Raw genomic sequence first — 13,600 nt, 5'->3', positions numbered from 1 at the left:
TATAATTTCTAAACATCTTTAAAACTATTTATTATGTGAGGCAATATACGGGCAAGGGACGACGACTAAACCGACCATACACATGTAGAAAATATGAGATTTTTGTGTTTTCAAGTTGCTATCAAGAGTACTGTATTCTTGAAAATTTCTATCTCTCTCGCCTAGAAAAAGCTGTCGCTCAAATGAGGGCTTAGCTTAACGATCTGACTTTGGGACTAACTCAAAAGTCGGTCCCTAACGGCCGCTCCCAATATTCAGTCTATCGCTTACTTGAGATAAAGATCGTTACTATCGTTGACTTTTCTGTCCCAATACACATATCGACGGTAACTCACCTTATCCGTACACACTGGGACGACGTATAGCTTACCAGTGATAGAAATTTGTATGGAAATTGCAAATTTACGCGTCTCAACATAAGGCGATAAAAATGACTTATCGGGTATATTGGGACAGCTTCAGATTATTGACGGCTAATTACTGACAGTAGCAGGTAGTAATTTATCTCTATCTGTAGATAGTATATTGGGAACGACTGTTAGTCGTATTGGTTCGGACAATATCAGCCATGTGCGTATCACCGCTATCTGATCATGCCGAGCTGAACTCTTTTCGTAAAATTTTGGAAAATAATCGTAATTTTAAATAAAGAGTCAGTGTTCCATTTTTAATGATGTGATTAGCGGCAAAGGTAACTTACGTAAGCCTCCATCTGCTTTGTGGCTCGGTAGAAGGGGTCCGAAACCTGCCACGTGGTCATAATGGCCAGGTCTATACACAACAGCACTCCAACCACCATAAACAGCTGGTAATCTTTTATCACCTGTAAATTTAACATTGAACAAAAACATGCATTTAAAACAAAACAAAAAATTTTGAAATCCAAGAAATCAGAAAACTGATAGAAGTCGAGTGATGTGGTATTAAGTGACGAAAGAAATAGTAGAATTGAAAAGGTTGGAGTAGCTTTGGACAGGAAAAAAGGACTGCAGAAGATCACTTAACCAAACAATAATAATAAATTAACAATTCAATTGAATATATAGCAAAGTAAAAACTGTAAATCAATGTTATGACATTTCTTAATGTCAATTTTCAATTAAGATAATTGCTGTCACCCTCTGGATATCGTCGACCGGAAGAAACTTGGCTCTGAATTTGAGTCCGTGTTCGGAATGTGGCCGGCTGCATTAAATTCAGTACAATTTTAAAAAGTAACTGAAGTAACTTCCTGTATTGGCATACGTAGCATCTATATGTCGAGCGAGGGTCTGTTCGGTAGTTACGATGACGAGAAGGCTAAATTGGGTCCAAAAATCTTGGCGTACCATTTAAATCTGCTTACCATAGCTATCGTCAGATATTCTATTAGGCTCGAACTAGGCCTCACTGTTCTCCGCTTTCATTTATAGCTCTACTTACTTTTTTGTTCAACTTGACATCAGTGAAGATGGAGTGGACTCGCCAGGTCTTGGAGAACATGGCGCCGAACGCAAGACTGAAGCCAGCCATCAGGAGCCACGCCCGAGCCGTGCAAATGTATGGGAAGGCGGCTTTGAACATAACAAACATGATTTATTTATATAATGGATCACTAACATAGAAACAGTAGTCACAGTATTTATGTTTACATTGCATTAATTATAAAATCTTACTTTTCCTACAGTTAAAGGTAATAACAGCATGCTTTGTGTTACAAGAATAATAATGAATACGAAGAAATCAAGAAAAATATTGTATATGTTAGTAAATTACGAGTTATACATATTAATTACAGTTCTGTGAATGCAATATTCAGAACAATTTATTATTTAAGACTACCCAAGTATTACATTCTTTCTAGGTACGATAAACTACCAATGAACTTCTTTTGTACCCTTTCCAGTCTATCTATATACACCTTATATGTCGGGTTCATTGCTGTAGTACAACACTCAAGATTCCTCCTCACGTTGAATATTATTTATTACATATTTTAAATCTTTACCGGCTATGCCCCCTACTTCTTCAGATCTATCTCATCTCAACCTATTTTTATTAAATTCAACACAGCATTGTTATCATGACAACATCATTGTTTTGGTGTTTGTTAAATAATTGGGAATGTGAATGGACTTGATTAGATAAGCGTTCGCGTAAGTCAAGCCGAAATCAATGATAATTTGCCTCTATAATACAACACCACTTCTCCGTAAGTATCACCTAATTAAAGATAATTAGGTCAATATATTAAAGAAATTGGTCGATTTCAAGGAACGGGCGTATAGATATTATTTAAATCACAATTGTCTTCATTATTATGCAGAAATATGTCATTTAAGATTAGAGATTAAAATTTACAACTATAGTAGCATACAAGTTTGTTGTAGTACCTACGTTAGAAAGTTAGTACCCCATATTCTGCTGAAAGTAAACTCAGTATATACGAAACGCCCCAAAACTCAAGAGTTTTTGCAGGAATTCATACATCTAGAATATAATAATGAGAACCGATATTTGTTACCTTAAATTCAGTAAAATAGATGACAGACTTACAAAACCTAAATTGGGTTAACCACGAAAGTATTAATATACACACACATACATGAAAAGATGAAATAATTGAAACAAGGCTAAAAACGCAATCTAAGGGTTTGGTAATTTAAATCATTTGATTAGCATAACATATACCAATCTTTAATACTACTTTATAAATCTATAAGATGTTTATTATTAGCGGACGAATGATAAGTTTGTTTTGAAGAGAAGCTCGGCGTGCGGGCGGTCTACTCGAGCTAAGCGTTAGATTTAAGCGTTACATGTGAGCGTCAAATATAGGACCGTTACACGATATCTTCATATATATAAAATTCTCGTGTCACAATGTTAGTTATCTTACTCCTCCGACACAGCTTTACTGATTTTTACCAAATTTTATTTGCATATTCAGTAGGTCTGAGAATCGGCTACTATCTGCATTTTCATACCCCTAAGTAATAATGGTTGTTCACCCTTTTTTTTTTATTTTTGGACAAAATTTTTTGATTTTATTTTATTATGATTCAGCATTGAAAAAACATACAACTTCAAATTTTCGCGCTTCTACGATCTACAACTTTTTTGTATCGCAATTTTTATTTTATTCTGTTCCAACCACAAATCCGCTATAGGGTTGCAAGATGCCAATCGAATACAATAATTGTAGTACGATGTATTTAGTAGATCTGAAAATCGATTGCATCTATTTTTTATACCCCAATTTTTTTTAATTACTTTATATGGCAATACAACGTTTACTGGGTCAGCAAAAGCTGGGCAATGACAGCTTCCGCGCGCTCCCCAAAACCAAAATGTAAACAATTCGGTATGGAATGAATTCTAAAGCTAATTAATATGTATTTATTTTAAAAACTATGAAGTTTTGAATACCCAGAGAACTTAATACCCTAGTGTTATTCTTATTTACTTAACGTAGCTGTGAAAGTAATATATAATTATTAAGTAAAAGTTGGTACTCATGAAAATTATATTTTATTACCGCGTCAAAATTTATTTCATAATTTCTACTGAAATATGCGAACTGGTGTCCGTTGTCGCGACGGAATTTATGAGTTAAACTTTTTTATCACCCGAAATAATATAGGTAAGTTTCTTTTTTATGGCCATAAATGAGTTCGAGACGATGAATTTCTCACACACTATTTTTTGGGAATGGTTTTGTTGAGATGTCTGAAAGAGCTAGTAATTTTGGATTTCCACAACTATGGTAGAGCTTGAATCCTCCAATAGTCGAAGAAATTCAACTCAACTCAAAACTAAAAAGAAAAAAGTTCGGCTTCAGCTGCTAAAACTTTTAATTGTAAAATTTTAATAATAAATTATAAATATAGAATTTAAGAGATAAACGCAACCCCACCCAGTTTAAAATATTAAACATATAATAATATTATGTGAATATTAATTTAAGTATATTATACCCATCTACTATGGTTGTTTTGATAAAAATGTGGATATTTAGGAAATGGAAAAATTATAAAGAAGTACGTTTAAAATTTATTTAAAGTTTCTTTAAATGTAACATTTAAAAGCATGACCTCTATATTATGTTGCCTAAAAGAAAAATACAAAAAGCATGAAATCACAAGACACCATAAAAAGCTTCGCAGATGGATTTAAAAAGGTAATCTAAACCAAAAATTGGAAACATGCTGTCGACTCCGGTGACCTAGAGAGTAGCCTAGGTCTTTCTCAGAATCATTTCACACGAATCACAGGGTGAAGAACGATTTTTTATCTATTGATGCTAACGCTGATGACCAAAGGCAATTTAGACCCGAATCGTTCAATTGAAATAATATAAAGCTAAAAATATTATGGTTTGAATGATTTTAAATTGCTGAATTACACTTTAATCTCAAGAAGTTTCAGAATCCAACAACTGTTCAAACAGACATTGCGATTCAGATTTCGCATATTGTATAGATAAATATCTCAGTCTGTATTAACGTCACAAAGAATGAGGAGGATACATTTAGAAATAATGATAATAAATAAAAAAGCGATCTCAAGTTCCCAAGATTTGGTTGGCGGGTTCCATTTTGGATCAAAGCTAAAGCCAGGGAAGGGGACAAGCTGTTACCTCCACGTTCTAGTTCCTGAGAAAGACCTATGAATCAATGGAGATGAAATGAGAGACGAGTGCTAGCGACATGCCAAATAATTCAAGTGCTTGTTTAATAACAATATCAAATTGCTAATTTGTAATGTTTTATTTGAGCAAATGTTATCTGTGGTAAGTTACCTTATATCCGATATAGAAAGGATGAAGGCAAACATAAATGTTATCGAGGATGCACTAAAATTGTAATAATGATGAAATGGTCTTAATAATATGTAATTGCGTTTAATGATTACATAGATTCAAATAGTTCTATTTTTGTGTTCATTTTAATTATTAATTTATGGAGTGGTTAACTTTCTAAAGGTAATTTTATAAAGAAATCTCAAAGCCGTTTTGTATTTGTCAAATTATTCAATATGACTTCGCTGGTAGTCGAAATAAATTTTACTTCAAATATTTTATTATTTGTAGAATAACATTTGATTGAAGATCAAAGAAAGATTGATAAATTGTTAAAGACTACTGACTGATGGTAAATAGGAGCATGTTAACATCAAAATTTTAAATATACATACCAATGCTGCTAAGACTGGAGTCCAGTCCGAGAAAGATGACACTGAGGTAGGTGAGCATACAACCGATGATGATCAGGTTGTTGAGGTGCGGTGATGACATCTTTATGTACCTGTAATTTGTTTTGTTGTAAGCCATCTTTTCTCAAATAGAAAGGATGTCGAGTGCGACCCCTATTCGCCCAAGAAAGGTCTGGTACTATATAACAATGTGTAACAACTATGTTAGATTGAAATAATTTTGTAAAATATTTTAAACCTTTCATATTTTGCATACCAGCCTTTGGAGTGCGCCATCATAGTTTTATTTTTGATGTTATATCGACTATAGTAAATCACACTCGGTTAATTTTCAACTGTGTAAGTATAACTGAATATGAGATAAAGCCTGCTGATAGACGCATGGATGGACAGAGAAGTCTTAGTAAAACGCATAAAACAGTGCAAGAGATTGCACACAGTCTTGGGCAACTCCAGCGTTCACAGGCGGGTGTCGACAGCTTTGGCTTTATAGTAGCTGCGACGGTTGGCCTTATATGTAGATGCCCTTATTCAACCCTATTTACGATAAGTGTGATGTAGTACCTCTGGTTTCTGTAGTGGATGTTCATGGCGAGGAAGCCGGTAGCGAGTAGGATTCCGATACAGGCGCAAGAGACCAATACGATGTAGATGGTGATGTTGACCTGCGTATGTTCGATGAGACGCAGCGTGCGGTCCTTGGGGGGGTTCCTGTAAGGGATCATTTATACATTATTACACGAAATTAACATTATCATGATCATTCGTTATTTAGGAATAATGTTTCTGGCTCTGAAGAGGTTGCATTGGTCTGCATCAAAAATTTTAAATTAAACAATATATATATTGTAAAGAATAATTCCAGAATTGGTAATTTATTTTAAAATTTGCAATAAATATTAGAGTTAAATCACACCAACCAAACTTATTCTAGAACAAATAGCATGAGATCTTTTTATTTGTCAAACTTTTTCATTCTACGATAAAGGGGAATCTACCCTGACCTTGAGGAGAATGGGTTTTGATTAATTCATAGCTCATAAAGCTACTAAACTACTTAGATGAAAAACTACTTTACCTCTACTAATATCAAAATAAAACTTAACTATATTAATAGCCAGCAGAACTTACTTTCCGATCCACTTGAATGGTTCCCAGCTACTTAGATCCAGATGGTCGCGTTCAGCGCAGTACTCCCCCACCTTCACCTCTCCGACCAGATCACCCTGGAACTGCTTCAGCAGTATGGAGGCCTTCCGCTCGTTGTCGTAGAAACGAACTGGTCCCTGTTTACTTATAAACTGAATATGTGCACAAAATATTTACGTTAGCAATTTTTTCTAGCAAGAATAATTAATTGTGCTTGTTTTGATTCTTGTGTTATTTGAACAATATAGTCCAAAAATTATAGACATGTCAGCAGACCACTTCGTAGAAGAAGCTCTTATAGGACGAGAAAGCACTGGAACAAAAGAGGGTTTGTGTAGAGAGGTGAGTGAGAGTAAAGGAATAGCTTTCGTTATCGAAGGGTCAAACGGCCAATAGCCTCAACTGATGAGAAGTGGTGAGGCATACGGCCATGTACGTAAGCAACACCAGAGATAATAAATAAATACTCTGAAGTCTTGGTAGGGTTACGTTACCAAGGTATCTAAAATAGTGTCACTGTGAAAAATCACTCCCATATTTCATTCCAGTAAAAAATACAACGATCAATTGTTAAAGAGTTTCGGTCATGTAGAGGGGATGGCTGGATGGTTGCAGAAATTTCCAAATGAAAAGATCGGGAAAGGTTATTTCACCATACGCTGAGGACGCACTGAAAAGGGTCCGCAACAAGTAACGAAGAATAAAGAACTTGAAAAAAAGTGTAAAAGCCAACGAAAACATGTAACGCTTAATCTGGGTCTAATGGTCTATGTATGTAAAATTTATTAAAGTAGCACCCTTCTTTCACACTATTAAATAAAATTAATATTACGTAAGTAATATATAAAGTAATTAAATTTTTAGTTTATAAAATTGCACTTTTTCGGACATGCCTACCAATGAATATTCAAGGGTACATCTAAATTGTTTTAGGGTTAATTATAAAAGTAATGCTATAAATTGAACTTTACGGTCACTCCTTCGAAGGTAACGTTACTCAGAGCATCCAGGAATAGCTGCTCCCATTCCTTATCTCGGTAGCGGAAGTCCTGAACTGTTTTCTCTTTGTATTTGATCTTCACTCGATGTGCAACAATCTGAATCGCTAGAGCCATGGCCCAGATACCTTAAAAAAGACAAACAAATAACAGATTTAGCAATAATAATTTTATAATAAGTACAGATTAACCCTTAATAATCCAATGCTCTTTTTTACTCAGAGGGTAAATTGAAAATTGGGTAGCGAAAACTACACGTTGGGTAATGATGAACACTAACTATTACAATAAGTTTTTCTTCTATTCCATAAAATACTAATACTATCAATGACATAATGTATTATTGTATAAGTACTAGATTTATTAGTTGTATTCTCGTGTCTCAAATAGATTGGGAGTAATAATTTCCAGACTAATGATAAGAGATAATGTTACCGTCATAAGTGTATCCATGGAATCTAGAGTATTCCATGCCTCTCCTTCTATCGTACTCCACTTGGTAATCCTTAGAAGTCTGAAAGCAAATTCAACGGTATGTATTACTTGAATTAATGAAATGTGGTGGACTATAATTGAAAGATCTCTTTCTTATTTTAACAATATTCTTATCGGCGTACTTATTTGTCAACATCAACAGACAAACATGGTTACGATTGCTTATGAGTCAATGGATAAAAGTGTCGCACCCTAAGGCTGCATACAATCTATAGTGCGTACTAAGACTTTCATCATCATTTCAGCCGGAAGACGTCCACTGCTGGACAGAGGCCTCCCCCAAAGATCACAATGACGATCAGTACTGCGCTGCCCTCACATAACCTATTCCGGCAATCTTAACTAGATCATCGGCTCATATTATCTTGTCCATCTCGGAACAACTAAACGAGTTTTTTTTATGTACATTATTCTGTGAAATTATTTGTCAACTGGAGATTTAAAGTGTGACAATGTAATAGTAAGTAACCAAGTAAATAGATCCAGAAAGCATAATCCTATTATAAAACTCTGATATCATAAACAGCTGTCATTTTGACAGTGAATCTGAAAAGTGAATCTCATAATCTTCTTTTACAAAAGCATTTCGAAAAAAAAATCATAAAGTTATGACTTGTACAACGGCACCTACGGATCCCTTCGTATGGGAATTTGGGTCGGATTCGATCCGACTACTTACACGACTCACGCCATCAAGACGAGATACAATTAGAAATTCGTTTGTATTACTAATGCGGGAATAGTATATTGTATCACTCATGCGGGAAAAGTAGTATCTTGCCGCTCGCTGTTGCGGTTGAAAAAGAGCCGTTTGCCCATTTTAAAATTACGTGTGAGTTTTTTCGTAAATGAAACTGTTGTTTGAGTGTGAAAAGTTTACTTGTCAGACGCAAATTATACTTGGCACAATGAAACTGTTATTTAGTGCGAAAAGTTTACTTGTCACACGCAAATTATACTTGGCACGGTGAAACTGTTGTTTGAGTGCGAAAAGTTTACTTATCGCACGCAAATTATACTTGGCACGGTGAAACTGTTGTTTGAGTGCGAAAAGTTTACTTATCGCACGCAAATTGTACTTGGCACGGTGAAACTGTTGTTTGAGTGCGAAAAGATTACTTATCGCACGCAAATTATACTTTGCACACGCTAGATAAACTGCGCGACATGAAGTTTGAGAACTCTCGTTATGTACGTCGAAGCGTTGCTACGCGACACGCGAAATATCAAAACTGAATTGAGGTTTACGCGTCTGACAGTTTAATTTAATTAATAAAATTATAATTTATAAAAGCTTAAGCACGAATATGGAGTCGGAAATAATACATAAATCGTGTCATTTGTAATACAATATATTTTGTATTACTCATGCGGGAAAAGTAGTATCTTGGCGCTCGCTGTTGCGGTGGAAAAATAGCCGTTTGACCATTTTAAAATTAGGTGCGTGCATTGAGTGCGAAAAGTTTACTCGTCGCACGCAAAGTTATACTTGGCACACGCAAATTTTGAAATATCAAAACTGAATTGAGGTTGACGCGTCTGACAGTTTAGTTTTATAAATAAAATTATAATTTAAGTTACAAAAGTTTAAAACCGAATATGGAGTCGGAAATAATACATAAATCGTCACATTTGTAATACAAAATAGGATGTGCAACAAGTGCGACAAGTTGTCGATTGCCCAAGTTGAGTCAATATACTATGTACTTACAATTCCGGATACAGTCATTTCTCCAGTGGTGGACAGTGGGAGCAGATCAGTTAGTATGGCCGTGTCGAGAGCTGTGCTGAGCTCCGCTTGAGGGCAAGGTGATCCCCTGCGCCACCACTTGTGGCTGTACGTGCCCAGCAGCAGCCAGGTGTATGCTCGTCCATACATTTCCAACCTATTAATTATATAAGTAATATGACCATTCCACAAGATTCAAAAAATAACATAGAGAAAACCCATGTACGAGATATCTTACATCCTTATAAGATATATAAGTATTCGTAGCAGCACAGAACACTGTGGGTAGCGGCGCCACGCATGCAAGTCATCACCGAATCCAATCTGATTACGACATCCCCAATTAACAAACACCAAAAAGAAAGCGTAAATTGTCATACAAACCGACAGACACGTTGCTTTTATCTTTTATCCGATTGAACCACTGTGAAAATCACTTTGCCCGGTGTCCCAGTTGACGTATGTGACGAGGCGTTGTCGTGGTGAAGATAGATCGTACTGCGAGGTTGTTTCTCCCGAACTTTCTCTGAGACAAGTGGCGAACAATTGTTAGTGTACCACTCTGCAGTAACTGTTTGTCCATCCTCTAAAGCAATAATCGCTTAATGACCTGAAGAACGGGGCCATCTTTATTCCAACGCTTCAAACTCTCTTAACTTTAGTTGGCAACTCCTCGGAATGAAACACCCACAAAGACTGATTTATGGTTTCGGGATCATAGCAGTAAATCCAGCAGCCACCAATTGATCTGGATAATAATCCTGTCGGGCCTTAAACTATAAAGTGTGGTGTCTATATAACTTTTTATTAATTTTAAATAAAAATAGTATCTTACTTGTAAGCTTCACAAAAGATCTTCGTAGCCCAAGTCTCGTTAAAATTTCCCAGAATTATCCTGATATCCTTCTCCTTGAGTTTGTTCAAGGCAGTCCGCACTTCCGTGGCGAAACTCTGTGTCTCCGCAATCTCAAAACTACCATTGTCAAGATCTGCTAGAAGACGATTGTGAGCCTGAAAACCAGCCATTTTTTAAATTAGTTCAAAAGTAAGTATGTTGTTTATGTGGAGAAATATGCTTCATTTGAATTTTGTGGGTTAGTATTAGACTTTAGTTTTCCTTTGAATGTCAGTAGTTATAGAACTCAATCATACTCCTCTCTCAGGCTTCATTCAACTATTTTTATTATATTTTGAATAGAATGGGATTATTTTTTACTATATTTCGTTACAGTAAAATTTATTAATTAAATAGCTTGAGCTTTTATTGTTGCTTTGTGTCTTTTATTAATCTTTTATTTTTAGATAATGTTTTATTAATAAATATTGTTAACCGACTTCGAAAATAAATAGGTTGTGAATTCGATATTTGTATGTGCTTCCTCTTGTGGGGCGATGTATATGCTTTTACAACAAGATCCCAGAAAATGTTCAAAACAAAAGAATTACGTCATTCAAAAGAATTGTTAAAAAACGTTTGTGTGGTAAAGGTTACTAACATAACATAAATGACTTTCTTAATGATACCACAGATTGGGAATGGAGCGACCGCCCTCAGGCTATTAAATAATAAGTTTAATTGTACAATGTTACTTTGTAAATGTTACTTTAATTGTAAAACATATTTTTGATGAAAAAAAAGCCCACTGAGTTTGTTGCGCCCATTCTTCTCAGGCCTGAGGCATTCATTTTGGAATGGGTGGTAGTTTTTTTTGACTTTCAATAAGTGATTTCACATCCTATTTTGAATAAAAATATTTAGAATTTGAATTAAATAAATCTGATTCTTTTCATTTGGCATTGAATGTAGTTTCTGCTTCTCATAATGTGTATATTTAATGGGTAGTGCAAAAGCGCTTGAAAGATACCGAAAAATATAATTTTACCCATAAACTGTGAAAAGTGAGTGGTGATTATTGTCTTGGGTACTCACCAAGGCATATCTGGGTTCGTTCTGATAGAGAGTGCCGACCCTGGTCCAGTTGAAGTGCTCCAGCAGACGGATGCGTGGGATGTTGAACGCATTCTCGGAGGGCACGATCCGGAAGAAGTTGGGGAACGCCTCCTTAGTGAACATGGGGTGCGTGTCCGCGTACGAGAGCTGCGGTAGTTACCAAATACACCGCATTCATTTAGCATTTGAAATACCCCCGACTTTATAGCGTAGTATAGAGTAGTAGTAGCGTATAAACAAACAAGGCGTGAGAGAGATAGAAGAACATCTCCAATGCAGATACCACAAGATAGAAAAGGTAAGGCAATCTACTGTCACCTCTTGAATATTCTAAGTCTATGGTTGGAATTATTTCTAAAAGTTCTTAAGGGAAAGGTTCTTAAAATGGGCAGCGCTCTAAAGTCTATGCCATTAATTTATAGGCAATAAAGTTGAATTATTCACTTATCAAATAAACAAAACAAGCCGGTTCATAAGGCGAAGTGGCTAGAGAATGATTATTATAATTATCTGTATGGGTGATACCACTACCAATAAAGAGTCTGCGGCCGGGTTACCTGGGTGAGATGCCAATGCTTGGAAGCCTTGGCGATGGGGTCGGTGACGTGGGTGCAGGCTGCTCCGAACAGCATCAGCTTGTGGGGCCCGCTGTGCATCATATCGAAGAACGACTTCACTCCCACCGCCGCGTTGCACTGGCCAACATACAACAATATTTAGCCTATTATTTTATTTATTTTCATTACAAGTTATTTTGCAAGTCTTTCTGAATAAGAAACATCATTAAGTAATATACTTAATTAATAAAGTTTAGTTTTTCCTGTAGTTAAGGTACTAATTAACTAACTTTACAATTTGTAATAATAATTGTACTTTTTTTTATTGATTTAGGCGTTATTTTGCGGATATCCATAATCATTCAAATCTTATGAGACAGTCTAGTGCCAGTATTCGGCGAGTCAACATCTCCCGAGGATGTCTCGTGTACGAGCGGAACACGTGTTGAATTTTAACGGAATTAACACTCATGAAAATTCATAATAACATTTGGATAATAATGATAAATTTAGAAGACGATTGAATAGTTTCTGGCAAAAATAATTATTGTATTTTATTTTACGCTCCATAATAAGTGCTTCGCCTATATATGTAAGTAACAGAGTATTTAAACGTAATTTTCACAAACATTAAAACGTCGGGTTTAATTGAAAATTAGCACACGATAAATGACCGATGAAAATATACTATCACCATTACTTAACTTGGAACATGGAAAGCGTATTTTATTCTTTTTTTTTAACTATTAAGCTTAGTGTGCCTTTCAAATGATGATAGATTTTTTGGTGGTTGCATATTTTTAGTTGGTAGTTTAATCTTTTGAAGTATTTCTAATAATAATGGTAATCTCATTGTTATTGCTATAAAGTAATCATAGCGGTACAGACCTGTATATTATTTGTTTAATATCAACAAAAATTCGAGATCTTTGCGCGACCAGTGTACTCACCTCAGTGTCGTTCCACCACATGTGCAGGCGGTAGTTCCTGAGCACGGTGTCGTGTTCGTTTACGTGGTCGAGGGCCAACTTGACGCTCGGCATCACACCTCGACCTACAGCGGTTTTAGCATAGCTTTGGTACTCAGCACAACACTATACAATAATATTAATCTAATATCGTATTGGATCCATTTTGCTAATTGTTTTCGTTTATGTAGGGACAATAATTCTTCCCTGCATAGTTATTAAGGCCTATCTTTACCAATCTATATCGCTTGTACTTATTTTTTGGAAGCGGAAAGCAAACGAGCAGGTCACCTGATGATAACCGCCGCCCTTATTCTCTTCTGCAACACCAGAGGAAACACAAGAGCGTTGCCGGCCTATTAGAAATGTGTACGCACTACCCGCTAAAGGTGTCGTGCGAAGGTGTAATTCGGCGGCAGGAACTACGCAACTCCAAGTGATCTAGCCGTTCACAGAGCACTGGATCCCCGACAATTTGAGCAGCTCTCCATTGCACGAGCTGTTCGAGCTGATACTGGGGTGCGCCACACCATCGATGACAGCAATACTCCATATGTAGC

General features: G+C 35.8%; 1 protein-coding gene across 1 annotated transcript in view; it reads right to left on the bottom strand.

Annotated features, from left to right (window-relative positions):
- Nucleotides 1-13,600, bottom strand: part of LOC126970128 (gamma-aminobutyric acid type B receptor subunit 2) — a 39,186-nt gene that overhangs the window by 17,840 nt on the left and 7,746 nt on the right. The window contains exons 3-14 of the mRNA XM_050815857.1: nt 13,023-13,132; nt 12,073-12,210; nt 11,495-11,662; nt 10,400-10,575; nt 9,547-9,721; nt 7,776-7,854; nt 7,314-7,468; nt 6,325-6,479; nt 5,758-5,904; nt 5,176-5,285; nt 1,423-1,553; nt 701-823 (exon numbers count right to left, since the gene is read on the bottom strand). Coding sequence (XP_050671814.1) covers nt 701-823; nt 1,423-1,553; nt 5,176-5,285; nt 5,758-5,904; nt 6,325-6,479; nt 7,314-7,468; nt 7,776-7,854; nt 9,547-9,721; nt 10,400-10,575; nt 11,495-11,662; nt 12,073-12,210; nt 13,023-13,132 — 1,667 coding nt within the window. The remainder of the gene's footprint in view (nt 1-700; nt 824-1,422; nt 1,554-5,175; nt 5,286-5,757; nt 5,905-6,324; nt 6,480-7,313; nt 7,469-7,775; nt 7,855-9,546; nt 9,722-10,399; nt 10,576-11,494; nt 11,663-12,072; nt 12,211-13,022; nt 13,133-13,600) is intronic.

Source organism: Leptidea sinapis, chromosome 20 (genome assembly GCF_905404315.1).
Source record: "Leptidea sinapis chromosome 20, ilLepSina1.1, whole genome shotgun sequence".
NCBI lineage: Eukaryota > Metazoa > Arthropoda > Insecta > Lepidoptera > Pieridae > Leptidea > Leptidea sinapis.
Note: the sequence above shows the minus strand (reverse complement) of the source record. Positions and strands in the feature narration are given on the sequence as shown.